This window comes from Narcine bancroftii, chromosome 1, assembly GCF_036971445.1.
Source record: "Narcine bancroftii isolate sNarBan1 chromosome 1, sNarBan1.hap1, whole genome shotgun sequence".
Lineage (NCBI taxonomy): Eukaryota > Metazoa > Chordata > Chondrichthyes > Torpediniformes > Narcinidae > Narcine > Narcine bancroftii.
The window spans coordinates 454,249,641-454,269,939 of record NC_091469.1 but is presented as its reverse complement, the minus strand read 5'-3'; the positions used below and the strand labels follow the sequence as shown (position 1 = coordinate 454,269,939).

Genomic DNA, 20,299 nt, shown 5'->3' with positions numbered 1-20,299 from the left:
TAGAAAAGGAACTTTTGAAATTGAAGAGAGACTGGGTTGGACAAGTTTTGGCATCTTCTTTTAATTCTAAGGCCAGGGGAGTGGTGATTTTGGTACATAAAAGGGTACCTTTTATTTTGGAATCTGTTTTTGAAAATGCTGGAAGAATTTTGAAGGTGAATTGTAAATTGTTTTCGGAAACTTGGACTTTATTGAATTTGTATGCACCAAATGAAGATGATGTACAATTTGTAACTGATTCTTTCTTAAATTTGAATCAGTCAAATGAGAACATAATGGTAGGAGGGGATTTTAATTGCTGCTTGGATCCACTGTTGGATAAATCTCCAAAAATTGTTAAGAAAACTAAGATGGCTAAAAGGGTGATAGAATTGTTGGAGGAATTAAATTTGGTTGAAATATGGCGACGTATTCATCCGACCGAGAAGGATTATTCATTTTATTCTGCTCATCATGATTCATTTTCTAGAATAGATCTTTTTCTGGTTTCATCTCATTTACAGGGAAGGGTTGATTATGCAGAATATAAAAGTAGAATATTGTCAAATCATTCTTTATTGTTGATTTCTTGTGAGATTGCTGAGAAAGATGAAAGAACTTATCGTTGGAGGTTTAATGAGATGTTACTTAGATGATCAGAATTTGTTTTGTTTTTGAGAGATCAGATTCAACTTTTTTGGAGATGAATGAAGGATCAGTACAAAGTAAATTTACATTGTGGGATGCTTTGAAAGCCAATTTGTGAGGTAAAATTATTAGTTACACGGCTAGAGTGAAAAAGCAATACCCAATGGAAATTTTGGAGTTAGAGAAAGAGATTGCAGATTTAGAGAAAAAGTTTCAGGAAAATGCAATGGAAGATAATAAGATAGTTATCTAATCTGAAACTTCATTATAATACGAAGCAAACTTATAATTATGAGAGATTGCTTTTGAGATAAAAACAGCATTATTATGAATTAGGGGAAAGAGCACATAAAGTATTGGCATAGCAGTTGAAACTGAACAAACCTCTAGAACAAAATGCAATACCCGGAAACTCAGGTGTCACTTATAAACCAAAGGAGATTAAAGAAGAATTTCATGCCTTTTATCAAGATTTGTATGCATCTGAAGGGAATGTAGATATTGAACAGATTGATACTTTTTTGTCTAAGTTGAATTTATCTGATGATGTAAAATTGTTAGATGCTTCATTTACGGATTTTGAACTCAAAGAGGCATTACAATATCTGCCAATTGGTAAATCACCTGGTGAGGATGGATTTACAGTAGAATTTTATAAAGAATTTCATGATTTGTTGTTTCCAGTGTACATGGATGTATTGAAGCAGTTTACAGATACCAGGTTGTTTCCTGAGTCATTTTTGAGAGCATTGATAACAGTTATACCAAAGAAAGATAGAGACCCATTGAAGGTTGCTTCTTATAGGCCTATATCTTTATTTAATGTATATTATAAGATTGTAGCAAAAGTTTTAGCAAATAAATTGCCTAATTTTTTACTGAAATTGGTGCATATGGATCAAGCAGGGTTTATTAAAATTAGATATCAGCTCATAATATTACTAAATTACTTACAATAATTAATGTGTTAAGACAGCAACTTAATCAACCAATGATATTAGCATTAGATGCTGAGAAAGCCTTTGATCAGGTCAAATGGAAATTTTTGTTTAAAGTGTTGGAGAGATTTAAATTTGGACCATCTTTTATTGGCTGAGTTAAGGCATTATATACAAATCCTTCTGCATGGGTGGTGACAAATGGTCAGATTTCTCAAGTATTTACTTTGTATAGATCAACTAGACAGGGCTGTCCATTGTCATCAGCCTTATTTACATTAGTTATAGAACCTTTAGCCCAGGCATTTAGACAAAATACAAATATTCAAGGTATTACGATTGGGTAACAAGAGTATAAAATTAATTTCTTTGCAGATGATGTGTTGATATATTTATCTAAACCTAAGAATTCATTACAACCTTTACAAGATTAGTTAAAATTTTATGGATCAATGTCAGGGTATAAAGTAAATTGGAATAAAAGTGAGATATTACCTATATCTGATGAGGATTATTTAGATTGTATGCAAATTACTAAATTTAAATGGTCAGAGAATATTAAGTATTTAGGTGTAATTATTGATAAGGAGTTTAAGAATTTGTATGGTTTAAATGATTTATCTAAGATTAAGTCTAATGGAAGGATTTACCACTGACATTAATTGGTTGGGTAAATTGTATCAAAATGAATATATATCCACGTATTCAGTATTTGTTTAAATAAACAAATAAATATTCTGTAGCATGGAAATTTTTTAAAGAATTAAACAAAGTGATGCGTTCTTTTTTATGGAAAGGTAAATTATTTCGAGTATCGATGCAAAAGTTGATGTGGACATATGATTTGGGAGACCTTCACATACCACATTTTCAAAATTATTATCAGGCAGCACAGTTGAAATTCATTGGTTGATTGTTTGATATTGATCAACCACCGATGTGGGCTTATGTGGAAATGGATCAGATACAGGAAAGATCAATACATAATTTTATATATAAATGGAATTTATTACTTTTACAAACACATAAGTTACCTGTTTTAACTCATTTATTCAAAGTATGGATTAAGTGGAACCAATTTATAGGTTCGAAGGATGCATGTTCAATTAAAACTCCTTTATATCAAAATCAGTTGATTCCTTTTTCTATCCATAATCCTTATTTGAAGGAATGGGATTCAAAGGGTCTGGTATTAATTGAAGATTGTTTTGAGGCAGGTTTATTTCTTTAATTTGATAGGCTTAGAGAGAAACTTGGGATATGACAAAATAGATTGTTTGCTTATTATCAAGTATGTGATATTTTAATGAATAGTTTTGATCTAGAAATGATATTACCAATACAATTGAAGTTTTAAATATTGCTTATGGCTAAGGGAAAGAAAGGGGTTGTTTCTGAAATGTATTTGTTGTTACAGACAAAAATGAAGAAGGTAGGCGTATTGAGAGTAAGAGATAAATGGGAACAGGAATTATCTACTTCTATTTCCGAGGAAGAATGGTCAGATTTATGTTTGCATAGTGTTACAAAATTAGTTAGCATGCGTTATAGTTTAGTTAATTATAATTTTCTGCATCAGTTATACTTAATTCCTGAAAAGTTAAAGAGGTATGGTTTTAGAGATTCTGATTTGTGTTTTCAGTGTGGAGATCTGATAGGTACTTTTGTTCATTCTGTGTGGAATTGTACAAAGGTTATACCTTTCTGGGAAAAGATTATAAAATTTTTTGCGAGATTTATTTCAAATGGACTTGTATGTGGATCCATGGTTGTGTTTATTAGGATATATTAATCCATTAGCAGCGTGTTTGGATAAATCTTGGATTGCATTTATTCAGTTGAGTTTGGCAGTAGCTAAGAAGTGTATAGCGGTAACTTGGAAAAATGATGCGGAGTTGAGTATACAGAGGTAGCATAATGAAATTCAATCATGTTTATGTTTAGAAAATATTACATATAATTTGCCAAATAATTATTCTTTTTTTGAAAAAATATGGACTCCATACTTGAAATGTATGAATTTAGATGTTAAGTAATTTTTTTAATGATTCTTGTTGAATTGTTGAAATGATGTATTGCAACCTAACCCACTCTATTTGTTTGTTTTAATACTTTCTTTTGTGTATGTTAAGCTCCATGGGGGGGAAGGATAGTAGGGCATGGGATAGTGGGTGGGGGGTATAGGGGAGTAATTTAGAGGGGTGTTTTTTTTTACATTTTTGTTTTTATGTTTGTATTTTGTAAAAATTTTAAATAAACTTTTCAAAAAAAACTCAGTGATAGAGTTTGTTAATGCATCTGCAGAATTTGTTTTAAGTGCAGGCTCACTTTCGTCAATGATTAAAACTCCCTCGGACATTTTTACTGCCAGCTAGTCCATTAATTTTGATTGTATGAGCTCAAAACTCTCCTGTTGCTGTTTTAGGACGGCCTTGAGCTCTACCATTGTTACTGATTTTGTTGTTAAATTCAATTATCCAAGATCCTCATTGCCAAAATATGTTGTAACCGTGGCCAGAAATGTTAAATGAGGAACCAAACTCCCACTCTTGGTTACCCAGAGTAATGAAACGACAGACACCGAGGTTTCCCAAAGCACCGTGCACTTTACTATGATTCTCAAGACATTTAACTATTTACCAAAATGGCATAAACTATTTATAATATTTACATAAGCTTGTGACTTTAAGTCACAAGGCAATCTTGTGAGTCCTGGTGACTGTGGGTCCCTCCGATTAGGACTCACTCGCACTTATATTCAGTCTTTCGAACTCTCCTTTGAATTTGTTCCAACAATAAGAACATATCAATCCTAGAATAGGTTTTATGCCTGTTTGAGTAATATGAATAATCTCTTTTTTTGGATGTTGTTTTCTCCATATATCAATTATTTTCATATCTTGCATTGAACTTAATGTAAATTTGGCTGCTTTTTTTTGTAGTGGTCCTCCTGGTTTTATCTATTGATGGGTCAAGGTTAAAATTAAAGTCTCCCATAGTAAGATATGCCCTTGTGTATCTGATATCTTTAAAAAAAAGTCCTGTATGAATTCCTGGTTATCTTCATTAGGTGCATAAATGTTCAATTTCAGATTTGAAATGTTCAAATCTGGTGTATCATCATTATGTATCTGCCTGCTGGGTCTGTTATTACTTTCTCTATTTTAATTGCTAAATTTTTATTAACTAGCATAGCTACTCCACTGGCTTTTGAATTGTATGATGATGCTACTACGTGACCTACCCAGTCTCTTTCAGTTTGAGAAATTCTGACTCTGTTAAGTGTGTTTCTTGTATGAATGCTATGTCTATTTTTTCCTTTTAAGTAGTGTCAATAATTTTTTCCTCTTAATTTGACTGTGAATTCCATTAATATTAATTGTCATATATTTCAATGTATTCATCCTATCAATCCATTTTCACCATCTCTCTTCCTCTAAAGTCACACTTTTGAATGTTCTTATTCTTTATTATACGCACCAACATAATTAGTAAGAAAATAACAAAAACTATAAAAAGACTAAAGATTAGTAGAAAAGAAAACAACATTAAATCCCCCCTTAATGAGTTGCCCTTGCTACCTTGCAAGACAACCACAACTCTCTTTTCTTCATGAGTTGTGGTAAATACCACAATTGTCAACTGATTTTGCAGTGGACTGATTGTCCCCCCTCCCCAGCCAGAGAAATCACTATATCTTATTCTAAAAAAAATCAAAGAGTTTTTAAAATATATATATATATATAATCCAACTATTGACTTTCAAACTTATTTATATATGCTATTTTAAAAGTCCTTTTGTTATGTTCCTTACTAATTTTCTTGTTTATCTGGCAATTCCTCCACAAAGCGATGGACCTCTCCTGGATCTGAACAGTCTATTTTACCCATCAGGGATGAATATCTTCAAAATTGCAGGATGATGCAACACAAAATTGTAACCTTTCCTCCATAGTAAAGTTTTTGTTAAGTTGAACTCCTTACGCTTCTTTAAAAGATTGAAACTTATATCTGGGAAGAAGAATATTTTTCTTCATTGCATTCCAATGGTCTATTGTTTTCTTTTACTCTTCTAACAGCCAGCTCCAATATTTTCTCCCTTGTCGTGTATCGCAGTAGTTTTACCAATATGGAACATGGTTTCTGCTGTGATTGCAGCTTTGGTGTCAATGTCCTATGGGCTCTTTCAATTTATATCTCTTGGAGTTCCTCTACTCCCAAAATCTATGGGATCCATCTTTTTAAAAATCCTTTTATATTTATCCCTTCTTTAACTTCTTTCAGGCCCACTATTTTTATATTATTATATCTTCAAAAGTTCTCTAAAATGTCAATTTTCTGGACCAATAAGCCATGTGACTTCTTAATCTCTTTATCTCTATCTTCCAGTTTTTACCTTATTTCATTCACTTTTTACTTTTACTGTTAATAATCAGTTTTTTGAAGATATGGAATCAATTAGGGATTAAAAAAAGTTGAAGATTGTTTTGAAGCAGGGAAGTTTGTATCTTTTAATCAGATGAAGGAAAAATTTCAAGTTCCTAATAATATATATTTTTTGCCATTATCACATAAAATCCTTTATATTGGAAAAATTAGGCCACAGTTTAAAATTACCTAGTCAATCTGCTTTAGAATTATTACTTACTAAAGAGGAAAGGTTACAATTTTGTGTTGCATCATCCTGCAATTTTGAAGATATTCATCCCTGATGGGTAAAATAGACTGTTCAGATCCAGGAGAGGTCCATCGCTTTGTGGAACAATTTCCAGATAAACAAGAAAATTAGTAAGGAACATAACAAAAGGGCTTTTAAAATAGCATATATAAATAAGTTTGAAAGTCAATAGTTGGATTATATATATATATTTAAAAAACTCTGTTTTTTTAGAATAAAGAAATGTATAAGTTATTACAAAATAAAATGTCTCAGTTAAATGTTCATAAATCAAGATTAAAATGCGAATCTGGCTTAAACCGGAAGATAGATAAAAATGTTTGGAGTAATTTATGTAAGGATAGTATGACTAAGGTTATAAATGTAAGCTATAGATTAGTGCAATAAAATTTTCTACATCAACTATATTTAACCCCACAAAAATTAAAGAAATTTAATTTAATTTCCTTAATTCATTCACCTCCATTTCCACACCCTATCACTCTGTCTTCCACTTCTTCACTTTGCTTTTTAATTTCTGTCATTACATTCTCCATTCTTTGGATTTTTGTATTTGTCTCTTGCATAGTCTTTCCAATAGCTTTAAACTCAAACATTATGTATCCATTAAAGTCTTTATTTGACTATCAAAATACTCTTTCTCCACCATTCGTATTTGTTTTTTACTTTGCGCATTTTCTTGTATTTCTTTATCTTCTTGGGCTTCTCTTTCTTGCTCCATACCTTCATTCAGTATTGAGCCTGCGTCTATCACCACGTTTCCTGTGGCTTCTTCCATTGTCCGCTCTCTTCGGCGTCTTCCTTAGAATGCAAACTGCACATGCGCGACTCCTCACGCATGTGCGCTGGCATTTCTTTTTCTGGCTCCGAGGCCACCCCACATGACATTGCCCCCGAACTGCCGCTTACCGGCTTCGCAGCTCGGGCCGTCTTTTTTGGGAGAGCTCCCTGCTGGCGGATTCTGGTCGGGCCTTCTTTTTTGTCGGGCAATTTCTTAGCTTCTTTTTTACTTATCGTTGTTGGCTTTTCTTTCTTCTGAGACATCTTCAGGCTCTTCTTGTACTGTTTATTTTGAGATTTTTTTCATGTTTTATTTCACAGCTCTGTTTTTTTGTCTTTTATTTAACTTCCTCTGCAGAGGGCTTGTTTTACCTCACCAGCCACTACTCCATCACGTGACCTCTATGAACTGTGGTTTCTTGAAGTATGATTGAAGGAATACAATTTGGATATTGTGCTTGTTTTATGATCCCAAAGGCAAGGCTGGAATCCAGAATAGCATTAATGCTTTAGCTTGGAGCTGCAATGCAACATTTCAGTATTTTTCATGCGACAGATCAAGATTACTGAGCAGAGATCTTATTAGAATATGTATGGAAGGTGTCAAGGAAATGGAAATAGCTGAAAGGATTGCCAGGGATGAAGGCCTGGACAGAGAGAAAACATTTTAAATTCCTGAGACATTTGAAGAATCAATGTGAATCAGGACTTCATCAATAAATGTAGCAGTTTCACTATTCCTAGATAACTCGCAAACCAGGAAAAGTTATAGCCTGTAAGCGTCAGCTTGACTGGTATACATTTGCTGTCTTTATATTGTAAGATATGGAATTGGATATAGCCTAAAATTGTTTATGTTGATAACTTACACCTCAATATATATGTATAAATTTCTGCTTTTTCTCCTATGTCTCTGCTTTTCACCATCGGCTGTTGTCTCCCAAATCCATCTCTTCCCCACACCTACAAAAAAAATCTGTCCATCATGTTCGTCCTCAACTGGTTCCACCTGCTCCTCACCTCTTTATTCTGGCTATCTTCCCACTACAATCTCAATCCTGATGTAAGCTCTTGACCCAAGAAGCTGAGTATCTTTCAATCTCCGCAGATGCGGCCTGACAAGCTGAGTTCCTCCAGCTCCAGATTACTGCATCTTCGGTGTTTCATATCCCTAAATTGAACAAAGTCTGAACTACTCATTCCATTTTTTTTTAAATGACTTGTTGGATAAATTTTCAGGAGTGAAAAATGAGGGAGAGCATCTCGTGAAGTGGTCAGTCATTTTTATGTTAAAGGAAAGCTCCTGAGACTGAAATAGATTATAGAATGGTTCCCACTGATTGGAAAATAGTACATAATCTTGAAAAAAGTGAGAGAGAATTCTAGGAACTAAAGACCAATTAATCTGATATAAGTGGCTGGGAAAATGCTAGAACCTATAATTAAGGAAGTTATAGCTGCTCACTTGGAAAATAATAATAGAATCTCAGATTAAACAAATATTTATAAAAGGAAAATCATATTTGACATACCTGTTGAGATTTTTTTGGACACTGGAGCCAGGAAATAGGCTTCGAGTGTTTATGACGTATTTGACTTTCAAATGGCCTTCAAACAGTTATTAGAAGTTGTTAAACATAATTAGAACACACAGGATTTGAGGAATACACTGGCACAGAATGATGATTGTTTGATGGACACAACCGAGAATAGGAATGAACAGGCCGTTTTTGAATATGGAGGCTGTGAATTTGAGATGCCCTGAGCTGTTCATAATCCACATTAATGATTTAGATAAGGGAACTAAATGTGATATAGCTAAGCATGTTAATGTTGCAACAACTGCATGCTAGCCTGTTTGTGAGGAGGATTGCTTGCTGTTCTACTTGTTCACTTTCAGGCTTCAAGGAGATATAGGTAGGCTAGAAAAATTGAGAAGAATGAGAAGTGATCTTGAAACAAACACTCATACATGACTTGACAGGATAGATATAGGGATGATATTTTGCCTGGATAAGATGTCCGGAATGAGGGTACATGGTCTCAAAATTTTGGTCAAGCATTCAGGGCTATGAAAAAATAAATGTCTTCATGCAGGGAATGGTGGATCTTTAAAACTTTCTCCCCTGTGGTGGGTATATTGGATGAGATGCCAGAGGAAGTATTACAGATGGGTGCAGTTGTAACTTTAAAAAGTCATTTATACAGGTACATGCTTGATGGTCAGCATGGAGTCAATGGGTTCTGTTTCCATGTTCGCTTTCTCTATCACACAATGACTCCATGACCTCTAGGTTACCAGCTCTAGGTTACCAGCTCTAGGTTACCAGCTCTAGGTTACCAGCTCTAGGTTACCAGCTCTAGGTTAACTGCTGCCTCACCACCATAACCTATAAAATGATAAAAGAGATTGAATCACTAGTTCTTCACACACTAAATTCAACAGGTTTTCATGATTAATAATGAGGTTTCAAACTTAGATTTCAAATCATGTTGAAAGCTATATGTGGTCAACAATGGGGGTAGCTGTCAACTAACTTTGCCGGAGAAATTTCTCTGCCACATGAAGTTACTTGAGTCATTTGTAATAACTCTTCCCCTTGTAATAACCTCTGAGAAAATCTTTGTTTTCTGCTTCATTGTTAAAGCAGCCATATGCCCAAAGATGGCTTCATGAAATACACAAGAAAAAAATGAAAATGTCTCAAAGGTTATGCTGAAATTTAAATGGGAATAAATTTAACCAGTCCAGATGAAGGGCTTCGACCCAAAACATTAACTGTCCATTTCCCTCCACTGCTACTGCCTGACCACCTGGGTTCTTCCAGAAATTTGTTATTCTGGACTTTTGCAATTTCCTTTGTAACTCCAGAAATTTAACTTCCACGAAGAACACTGAATGAATACAAGTTATTGGCCACTGGTTCTGTCATTTGATTTCACTGAAGATAATGTGATAATTGTGCTGGAGGAAAATGCACTGGCTTGCAATGCTCTTGGATGTAGTTCGTATTTACACCCAAGGATCAATTTCTTCACAAATGAGTTTTGATGTTGATCTGCTTGCTTCATGTGACATTCTAGGGCACTTACTCTTGTATAATTTTTCTTTGTTCTCTGTTCCTCTCCTTGAGATTTTTGAGCTCTTCAACAATTTCATCTTCATTTGCAGGCTCAGGTTCCTTCTGTGAATAACCATGAAAATTGAAATCAACTATTTTCTGACATGCTATCTTTATTAATGAGATCTTTCCAATTAAAACTGGTAATACTAAAACAAATACGATTTAAAAGTCCTTTTGTTGTCATGTAGTAATACATTAAAAATATAATAAAAAAACGATGTACTTCACCTTTTGCCGGCCATAAGACAAATAAAAAGTTGTCCTGAACACTGCCTGGAGTCCGAACACGAGGAGAAAGAGAAGCAAAAGAAAGTCCCTTCAGAGACACTGAGTGTCCATAGATTTACCTCCAGTGGTCTCATAGTCACAGCAGCCACACAGGTTCCAGTTCAAACCATCGGCATCCTGAGCTTCAGATCTAAACCTCCGATACATCAAGGAAGACTTCAGTGCCTGATTCCCTTTGGGAGCTCTTTCTAGTCTTATTACTCTCTCAAATCCTGGTTCCAATACCTTACAGAGGACATCTAAATTATTTAAGGAGATTCAAGTTTACAGCAGGATCTAGATCAATTTAGAAAGTGGAGCAAGGAATGGCAAATGAGATTTAACTCTGAAAAGTGTGAGAGGCTTCTAGATAAACACATGAATATGAAGGATTCACATGAGCTGAAGGGTCTGTTACTGTGCTGTATTGCTCTATGTTCTATGCAAAATGTGAGGTATTGTAGTTTGATAGATCATATCAGTGAAGGACTTAATGAGTAAATGGAAGGACTGAGGGCTGGTGCATAGTTCCATGAAAGTGGCACCTTAGTGCCTTGGCATGCTTTCCATCATTAGACAGAGAACGGAATACAGAAGTTGGGACTTAATGGTACAAAGTGCCGATGAGCCCATACTTGGAGTACTCTGTGCAATTCTGGTAACACAGCTAGCTATAAGAAGGATATTAACAAGTTGTAAAGGGTACAGGGGAAATTCACCAGGATACTGCTGGGACTGGAGGACTATATTGGTAGGGTTTTTATTCCCTAGAGTGTAGAAAGCAGAGGAGTGGACTTATAAAGGTTATAGGATCATGAGGGTCATGCCTAAACTGAATGCTTACAGATTTTTCCCAGTGTCAATTCTAGAACAAGAGGGAATGGATTTTAAGGTGAGAAGGAAGAGATTTAAGAGGGACCAGATGGGAAACTTTTTCACAGAGTGTAGACAGCATCTGGAATGTGATGCCAGAGGAAGCAATCGAAGAGGATACAATTACACCATTCAAAAGACATTTGGGCAGATAGATGGATAGGAAGGGCTGAGAAGGATATGGACCAATAGCAGGCAAATGGGTCTGAACCTGTGTCCCAACTTAGATGGTATGCTACACTTGCTTTCCCTAGGCCTTCTGAAAGTCCAAGTCCACCAATTCCCCTAACTCTCCTTATCTCGGGTCTAAGACATTTTGGTGCCCACATTTTTGCACTAGACAATTTGGCTCTCACAGTTTGGCACCCACAGTTTGACTCTGGACATTTTGGCCTTGCCACCCCACTTACTGCTGGCTGACACTATCCCACCAGCCCTGCTGGCCACCCTGTGACCGCCCCACCGGCTGCCCTGTGCTGTGACAGCCTTGCCAGCCATGTGCTAACAGCCTCGCCAGTGTCCCTGTGACAGCCCCACTAGGTTCCCTGTGACAGCCCTGCGAGCTGTGCACTGACAGCCCTGCCAGCCTCCCTGTGACAGCCCCACCAGCCTCCCTGTGCAGTTCCGATGGCCGCACGTTGACAGCCCTACTGGCCGTATGTTGAAATTCCTGCTGGCCTCCCTGTGACAGCCCTCCCGGCCGTGAGCTGACAGCCCTGCTTACAAGAGACACACAATAAAAGTAATAAAAAACTATTTTCTTTACATTGTGAATTAATATGATCTGAAATGCACTGTGTGAACTGTGTAGAGGAAGCAGATTTAATAGTAACGCTGAACAGATAGCGCCTTGAAGTATTATAGCCCGTTGGCCTCATGCTGACAGTCCCGCCGGCTGCCCTAACTATAACAACAAAATCCAAAATGTTTGCCGGGGAAGGGTTAAATTATTTGTATTCATATTATAAGTGATGTATAATAAGTGATTATTTACATGTTTCCGTGAACTACTCTTTGCAGATGATGCCGCTTTAGTTGCCCATTCAGAGCCAGCTCTTCAGCGCTTGACGTCCTGCTTTGCGGAAACTGCCAAAATGTTTGGCCTGGAAGTCAGCCTGAAGAAAACTGAGGTCCTCCATCAGCCAGCTCCCCACCATGACTACCAGCCCCCCCACATCTCCATCGGGCACACAAAACTCAAAACGGTCAACCAGTTTACCTATCTCGGCTGCACCATTTCATCAGATGCAAGGATCGACAATGAGATAGACAACAGACTCGCCAAGGCAAATAGCGCCTTTGGAAGACTACACAAAAGAGTCTGGAAAAACAACCAACTGAAAAACCTCACAAAGATAAGCGTATACAGAGCCGTTGTCATACCCACACTCCTGTTCGGCTCCGAATCATGGGTCCTCTACCGGCACCACCTACGGCTCCTAGAACGCTTCCACCAGCGTTGTCTCCGCTCCATCCTCAACATCCATTGGAGCGCTCACACCCCTAACGTCGAGGTACTCGAGATGGCAGAGGTCGACAGCATCGAGTCCACGCTGCTGAAGATCCAGCTGCGCTGGATGGGTCACGTCTCCAGAATGGAGGACCATCGCCTTCCCAAGATCGTATTATATGGCGAGCTCTCCACTGGCCACCGTGACAGAGGTGCACCAAAGAAAAGGTACAAGGACTGCCTAAAGAAATCTCTTGGTGCCTGCCACATTGACCACCGCCAGTGGGCTGATAACGCCTCAAACCGTGCATCTTGGCGCCTCACAGTTTGGCGGGCAGCAGCCTCCTTTGAAGAAGACCGCAGAGCCCACCTCACTGACAAAAGGCAAAGGAGGAAAAACCCAACACCCAACCCCAACCAACCAATTTTCCCTTGCAACCGCTGCAATCGTGTCTGCCTGTCCCGCATCGGACTGGTCAGCCACAAACGAGCCTGCAGCTGACGTGGACTTTTTTTACCCCCTCCATAAATCTTCGTCCGCGAAGCCAAGCCAAAGAAAGAACATGTTTCTGAAACACCACAATGCTGGGGGTTTCCAGGCCAGTGCCAAACTATGGTGCCAAAATGTCTGAAGGGCAACTAAAGTCTTTTTTTTTTGCCAAAATGTCCGGTGCCAAAATGTGGATGCCAAAATGTACAATTCTACCTTACCTATTATGTTAGTTACAACCTTAAAGAATATGAACAGATTTGTCAAAAACATATTTTGCTTTTCATGAATTCAAGAGATACTGCATTAGAATTTGGAACAAAGGACAAATTGCTGGAGCAACTCAGTGGCTCAGACAGCATTTTTGGAGGCAATGGTCATGTTGACATTTTGGATCAAGAGAGTATAGAAGGGAGACAGCCAGTATAATGGGATGAGATGGAGGGGTGAGGTAGAGGTTAGTGAGTGATGGGCGGAATCAGATGAGCAAAAAAATGATAGGCAGATGAGCCAAGTTGGGGGGGGAGGGGCAGATGGTGAAGTGTGGATAGATGGAGTCAGGTGGCAGAAGGGGAGAGTTACCCCCACCCCCATTTGTTTCCACTGCTTCCATCTCTTCTTTATCAATTCCTAAACTTCATTTTCTCCTTCCCCCCCTTCCCAGTGGTCTTTTCTTTAGCTGGTCTCTCCACCTCACACACCTTCTGTCCTCTACCTTATCATCTTCTGGTCCCTTTCCCAGTTTTTTTTAACCTCTTGATATTCATGATATCACCCACACTTTAACTTTAGTTTTGATAAAGGCTTCTGACCTGAAACTGGCTATTTCTAGCCATGGTTTCTGTCTGATCCACTGAGTACCCCCAGCAACTCATTGTCTACTCAGGTGATAAGATAGAACCAATTGGGATAGGAGACCTAGAACATGTAGTGTGTGGTTAATAGGACCCAGGAGATGCAGTGAGAGGATGATACACATATTTATACTGGTTATTTCTTCCCTGCACTATCAGTTCTGATGCAGGACCTTGACACTTTTGACTTGAAACATCAATTATCCATTTACCTCCTTAGATGCTGTTCAACTGCTGAGATCCTCCAGCAGTTTATTTTTCCTTATGATGACTGCCTGACCCTATTACTATTTTCTCCTGCTATCACTTCCTTAAAAATAGATTCTAGCATTTTTCTACTACTTTTCTACTTATCTATCTCCCTCTTTGAAATTGTGGAATTTAATTTTTACCATTTTCAAGTCTGTGAATTTTTTGAAGAAGGGAACCAGTGCATCCAACTATCTCTGTAGCTGCTTCACCAAAATCTCCTGTTTCAGGGGATTTATTAATTTTTGGTCCCATTGTTTTCTTTATTTTTCTTATTACTGCTATTAGCTTGAGTTCATCATTAGACTAGTAGTCCTCTACTATTTCTAGAAGGATTTCATCCTACATGAACATGCTGAAAAAGAGATGGCAGGATGCCTTAGCTGTTGACAATTTTCAACATTTTGAGATTTTATCTCAGATTTTCAGCTTTGCTTTCTAGCTTATTCATCAACATACTAGACTTGTCTTTATGACAATGTACATATTGGATCTCTATTTTCTTTATTCCTGTAATAAGAACTATCTAGCTTTTTAATAGAAAATTTGTATTTTATTACCTGTACCTCCACCGCATAAACTTCGTTGTCAACTTCTTTCACTATTGGAACTTTCTGCTGCTTAGATGACATTTCTATCTGATGAAATAATTGAGTTTCCTTTTCTTTTAAGGATTCAACCAGTTTTTTGGAAGTTCGTTCACTCTCTTCCATCTGAATTGGAAGGAAAAAAAAATTCTGAGTGGTTTTGAGATAATCTCTTGCAGAAATTAACAACCAAAAGTCTGAGGAAAAGACATTTACTTATGTCCAGCACAAATATGGATTTGAATCTTGTTTTCTTTAATAGATGAATGGCAAAGACCAGTGTTTATTTCACTTTGTCATTCTGGTTAAATACACAATATTTGAGTAATTTGGTTTTGGTAGATTATTTCCTCTTTACCTCAGATATAAAATTTGTTTTGACTTGAGATTCCATATTTTGGCTCAACTTTTGTCTGACAGAATACTTCATTCTGATTTAAATAAGAGGTAGGTGCATTTTATACAGCCTCAAATTTGATTAATCAAGTTTTCTGACTTTAAACTCAATTAAATGATTGAGTCTTAATAATATCAGATTTTAGATCTAAAAAATAGGATCTTTTAACTACTTTGAGTTCCTAACCTGGTTACAGCTACTGTGGTCATTCCCTGTGAAGGCCGTGGTTGGAAAGCATGGAGAGGAGTTGTGAGGATTGTGGGAGGGTCATGTGGCCTCTCTGGATGGAACTTAATCAGAGGTCACCTCATCTGCCAATGAAGGGTTAGATCTGCCCACCTGTGAAGCTCGTGTGATTGGTCCTTGCAGTTGATATTTGATTGGTCCTTGCACTGAAAAAGCCGAGCACTTGAAGTCTTTCTCTCTCTTTTGCTGCTGCCTTGAGACCATTACTGAAGTTAAGGGTGCTGACTACAGGCGGGAACCAGAGGGCTGACTGCGATGAGCCCATCCCAGATCCTGAGCTGTGGTCGATGCTGGAAACCAGGTTCATTTGATATACATTGTACTTGTTTGTTGTAATTAATTTACTGGTTCATTAGTGTGCTATGCCTGTGGGTGGATGTATATAGTTTGTTTAACCCTTGTATTCCCAAAATGGAGTTGAGAATGTTTAGCAGTGACTTATTTGCACCCGATGTGTAGTTATTTGTGTATTATTGCTGAGTATGTCAATCTATGAGTGTGTGCCATTTTATGCTCTTTAAGACATTCCTTAGAGCCTCCTTATTTGACCAAGCCTAAATAAAACTGCTCCAAATATCCCTTGTGCGTAAATAAAGACCATTCTTTGTTTATAACACGTGTCCAGCCTTGATTCTCTTTGAACCCATTGAACGAATTCTTGAACACAACATTAGGCCAGCTTGTGATCTGCCGGTTCTACTAGAATAAAACACATAGCTCAATCATCTTTTTTGCTATCAATCTTCTCAAGTTTTCAGGAAGACTATTTATACCAGAACTTCACACAATCTAATTTTATAGATGTGTGTTGGAAATGAAAGCTTTCATAGCATGATTTATGGATTTTTCTCAACCAAAACAGTTAAGAATTAGTTACAACAAAAGTCCTTGTGTCTGAATAACTCATTTAATAGAATTCAACGCCCTACATTACTTCACAAGAACTTAATCAGACAAAATTGGAATCTCAAATTAAAACAATGAAGGGGATATCTGGATTAGTTTCATTTGGGTTTGGTCAAGAAGGAGGCTCTAAGGAATGTCTTAAAGAGCAGGATAAAGAAAGTGGGGGGGGTGGGGGGCTCCATAAATGAGTGATCATGGACAGTCCTGGAGAAGCCATACAGGACCAAGAATTCTCAAAGTGTTGCAGAATACAGAGAGGTATGGGAGGGTCAATGGAGAGATTTGAACAGAGGAATGAGAATTTTAAACCTGTGAGATTGCTGGACCATATAAGGTAAAAGGCAAGAGAAAAAGGTAATGGATCAATAGAATATTACAAGTTACAGGGCAATAGAGTGTGACATGAGTTCAAATTTACAAAGTGTAGAAGGTGAGAATCCAGCAAGAAGAATATGGTTGTGGCTTGAAATGACAGCATGTGAGGTTTACTGAAAAAGATGGATTAAGACAGGGTCTATGTTCCCGATGTACAAGCAGGCTGATTTTACGATAGTGATAATATTTGGTGAGAAATTCAGCCAAACATCTGGGATCAAGGCTGAGGGATGGTGGAAGGTTTACATTGCACAGTGGAGGAGGGGAAGCAAGGCCAGTGGCAGAGTTATTAGAATGTGTACACTCAATCTCAGTGACAAAATAGTTCATGAACCAAAGCTGAATAATCATCCATATTGAGAACACAGCAATAATTCATGTCAGATATTAATATAAACTGATTAATCATGAATTCTATAGAATCATGTTTAATTCTATATAATAGAAAATGTAATAAAGAATTGAAAAAGATCTACATTGATTGTATTCAAATATTATACTTTTTTACCAAATATCTTACAAGATATATTCATGTGTTAAAGGAGCTTATATGGTAAAGTATTGGAACTTTTAACAGTATTTGTGAAGACAGAACCTCTCAATACTTGCTGTATGATGTTAAAAACATAAAAATAAATAAAATTTTATCAGCAATTTGTGGCAAAACAAAATAAGGCAAAAAGAAATTGAACATATGAGGATTTTAAGAAAGAAAACATGAATGAAAGGTGCAAAATTAAAACTAGATGAACAAAAACTGCAAATAGAAGAAACTTTGCCTGATTTAGAAAACAATGCCATATAGAAGCTATATAATTTTAAAGTAGGCACATGACAATATCTCTGAAGGTTTTATGCATTCTAAAGTGCAATTAATAATTCTATTATGACTGGGATGGGACTCTTTTTGTCATTTTTATACAGTTTTCAACTCTTTGCATTCACAAAAGGCTCCTTTTCACCAAAATAGACAGCTATTTAAATGGAAATTTTTTTTTCTGGTGAGGGCAAAGGGTTCAAGGTGCAAAATAAGAGCTTGCCATCTGGCATAGGCAGACAACTTTCTGTAGAGGTCAAGCTAAGTTTTAGTTTGGATTTCTAGTTTTGGCAACCTAAGATCCTTAATGGCTAAATGTGTGTGTGAGAAAAAGACACGTATAAATGCAGAAACATTACAAGCAAACATTACTTTGTAAGCAAAAATAGAATTATTTGAACTTGAGTTTCTGAGCCATGTATTTAATTTTTTGAGATATTTAGAAACTCTACGTTTGTTTATGCTGTATATATGTTTGGATGTGCTAGGACATGCCCATTGCTGTCTGTGCCTAAGGCTCTTCCCACTGACCCCTGAAAAAACGCGACTGAGTCGCAGCCCTCTTCTCAGTTCAAGCCAGTCGATCAGCATGGCTGGACATCCATCCTGTTGTGAATAAAAGCCTATCAGTTTCTCTGCAACTTCTAGACTTTGAAGTTATTGATGGTGTATCAATTTTATTCACAGAGTTTTTTAATAATGGAGCAGATCCTGAAGCCAGAAAATCTGGTCCCCGACTCACAATCGTCTGACACATCCAACAGCTTCGAACTCTGGCTGCGTTGATTTGAAGCGTTCCTGCAGGCCTCCTCTGCTATCATCCGATCAGAGGATGATAGGCTGCTAGTACTATATTCCCAGGTCGGGCCCCTCATATACTCGATGATCAGGGACGCTCAGTCGTACCTAGCAGCAATGGACATACTGAAAAGCCAATACCAGAAGAAGGTAAATAAGGTCTACACTAGGCACCTCCCGGGGAGTCGAGCATGGAGTATCTTTGGGTCCAATGAGCTTTCAGATGGGCAGTGAATATGGAGGGCCTGATCAGAGATGCCTATGTTGTGGGCATAAGATCCAGCTACATCCAGGTGAGACTGTTGGAGCAAGGTGAGCTCAATCTGCAGAAGGCATTTGAGCTAGTGTACACGCTAGCGGTGGTCCTCCAAAATATGGATGCAAACTCAACCAACAATGCAGTCGCCTCGTAGTTACCATGGGTGCTGCCATCTTGGGAACTGGGAGAGCTGCAAGCTTGCGACACATTGCTACATTCCACCAGCAGCATGACCATGGCCATTGTACTCCACGAGCACTTGAAGTTCTACTTCTGCAGCTTGCTAAAACAGCCGAGAAAAAGCTGCTTGGCGAAAGATGTGGTTTGCGCTAAGAAAGGACACTTGGTTAAAATGTGTAAATCCGGGTTGCCTGTTAAACTCAGCAACACTGCCTGTGGGCTGTGGGGGCTGCCATCTTGGACACCATCATCTTCCCATCCCAGCAGCGCCATGTACAGGCTATGTGGACTGCCATCTTGGAACTGAATGCTCAAAAATCTCACCGTATCTTTGCAGCCCGACAGCAACTCAACACTGGCCTCCATCACCCTAGACCAGGGGAGCTCTCATCAACTCGCCAGATCGATGATGGACATCAGGGTGAAGAGCCATGTGATGAGCTGTCTGTTCAACAATGGAGGCACGGAGAGCTTCATCCACCCCAACATGGTGCAGCATTACACCTCATGGTAAGGCTAGTAAACACAAGATCTTGTTGGCCTCAAAGTCCCAAACGACAGATGTCTGCAGCTACTGCATACTTATTGTACGGGGCACAGACTACAAAGACTTAAACTCCTCATGATGCTGCAGCTTTGCGCGGCCGTGCTGCGGGGGCTGGACTTTCAATGCCACCTTAAGTGTGTAATGATGGAGTACGATGGGCTCCACCCACAGAAACCCCCCTTCCCCAGCCTATCCTCTCATTATTTCCAGCCAGCAACCCGCAGATTGCCCACTGTGTGTGACTTGCGGCCTTTCAATCCTCAAGATCACCCCTCCACCTCTCTTCTCTAACCTCACCCCGACTGTAAGCATTGTGCCACCAAAAGTAGGTGATAGAGTGCTGGGGACAGGGCCTTAATTAGGACAGAGGTACAGGGGCTTCTGAATGAGAGGATCTCTGAAGCCAGCACCAATCCCTGGAGAGCCCAAGTGGTGGAAGTAAAGAATGGGGCAAAACACAGAATGGTCATCAACTATAGTCAGACTATTAATAGGTATTCACAGCTGGACATGTACCCTCTCCCCCCATATCCAACACGGTAAACCAAATCGCTCAATGTCGACTTAAAGTTGACATATCACCAGCTCCCTATCCATCCAGAAGACCAGCAATACACTGCCTTCAAGGCAGATGGCCACATCCACCATTTACAGAGGGTTCCCTTTGGAGTCACCAACGGGGTCGTGGTCTTTCAGCAGGAGATGAACCACATGGTAGACCAGTATGGGCTGTAAGCCGCATTCCCATATCTGGACATCGTTACCATTTGCGACCATGATATGCAGGATTACAACGCCAATCTCCAAACATTTCTCCAGGCCTTCAAACTCCTTAACCTTACAAACATAGAGTAAG

The 20,299-nt window shown here is 38.1% G+C and overlaps 1 protein-coding gene across 5 annotated transcripts in view; it reads right to left on the bottom strand.

Annotated features, from left to right (window-relative positions):
• The window catches only part of LOC138751799 (uncharacterized protein C10orf67, mitochondrial-like), a 207,618-nt gene that overhangs the window by 40,333 nt on the left and 146,986 nt on the right, over positions 1–20,299 (bottom strand). For all 5 annotated transcript variants that reach the window (XM_069914605.1, XM_069914606.1, XM_069914604.1 and 2 more), the window contains 2 exons: positions 14,892–15,044; positions 10,117–10,208 (listed from right to left, as the gene is read on the bottom strand). In XM_069914605.1, coding sequence (XP_069770706.1) covers positions 10,117–10,208; positions 14,892–15,044 — 245 coding nt within the window. The remainder of the gene's footprint in view (positions 1–10,116; positions 10,209–14,891; positions 15,045–20,299) is intronic.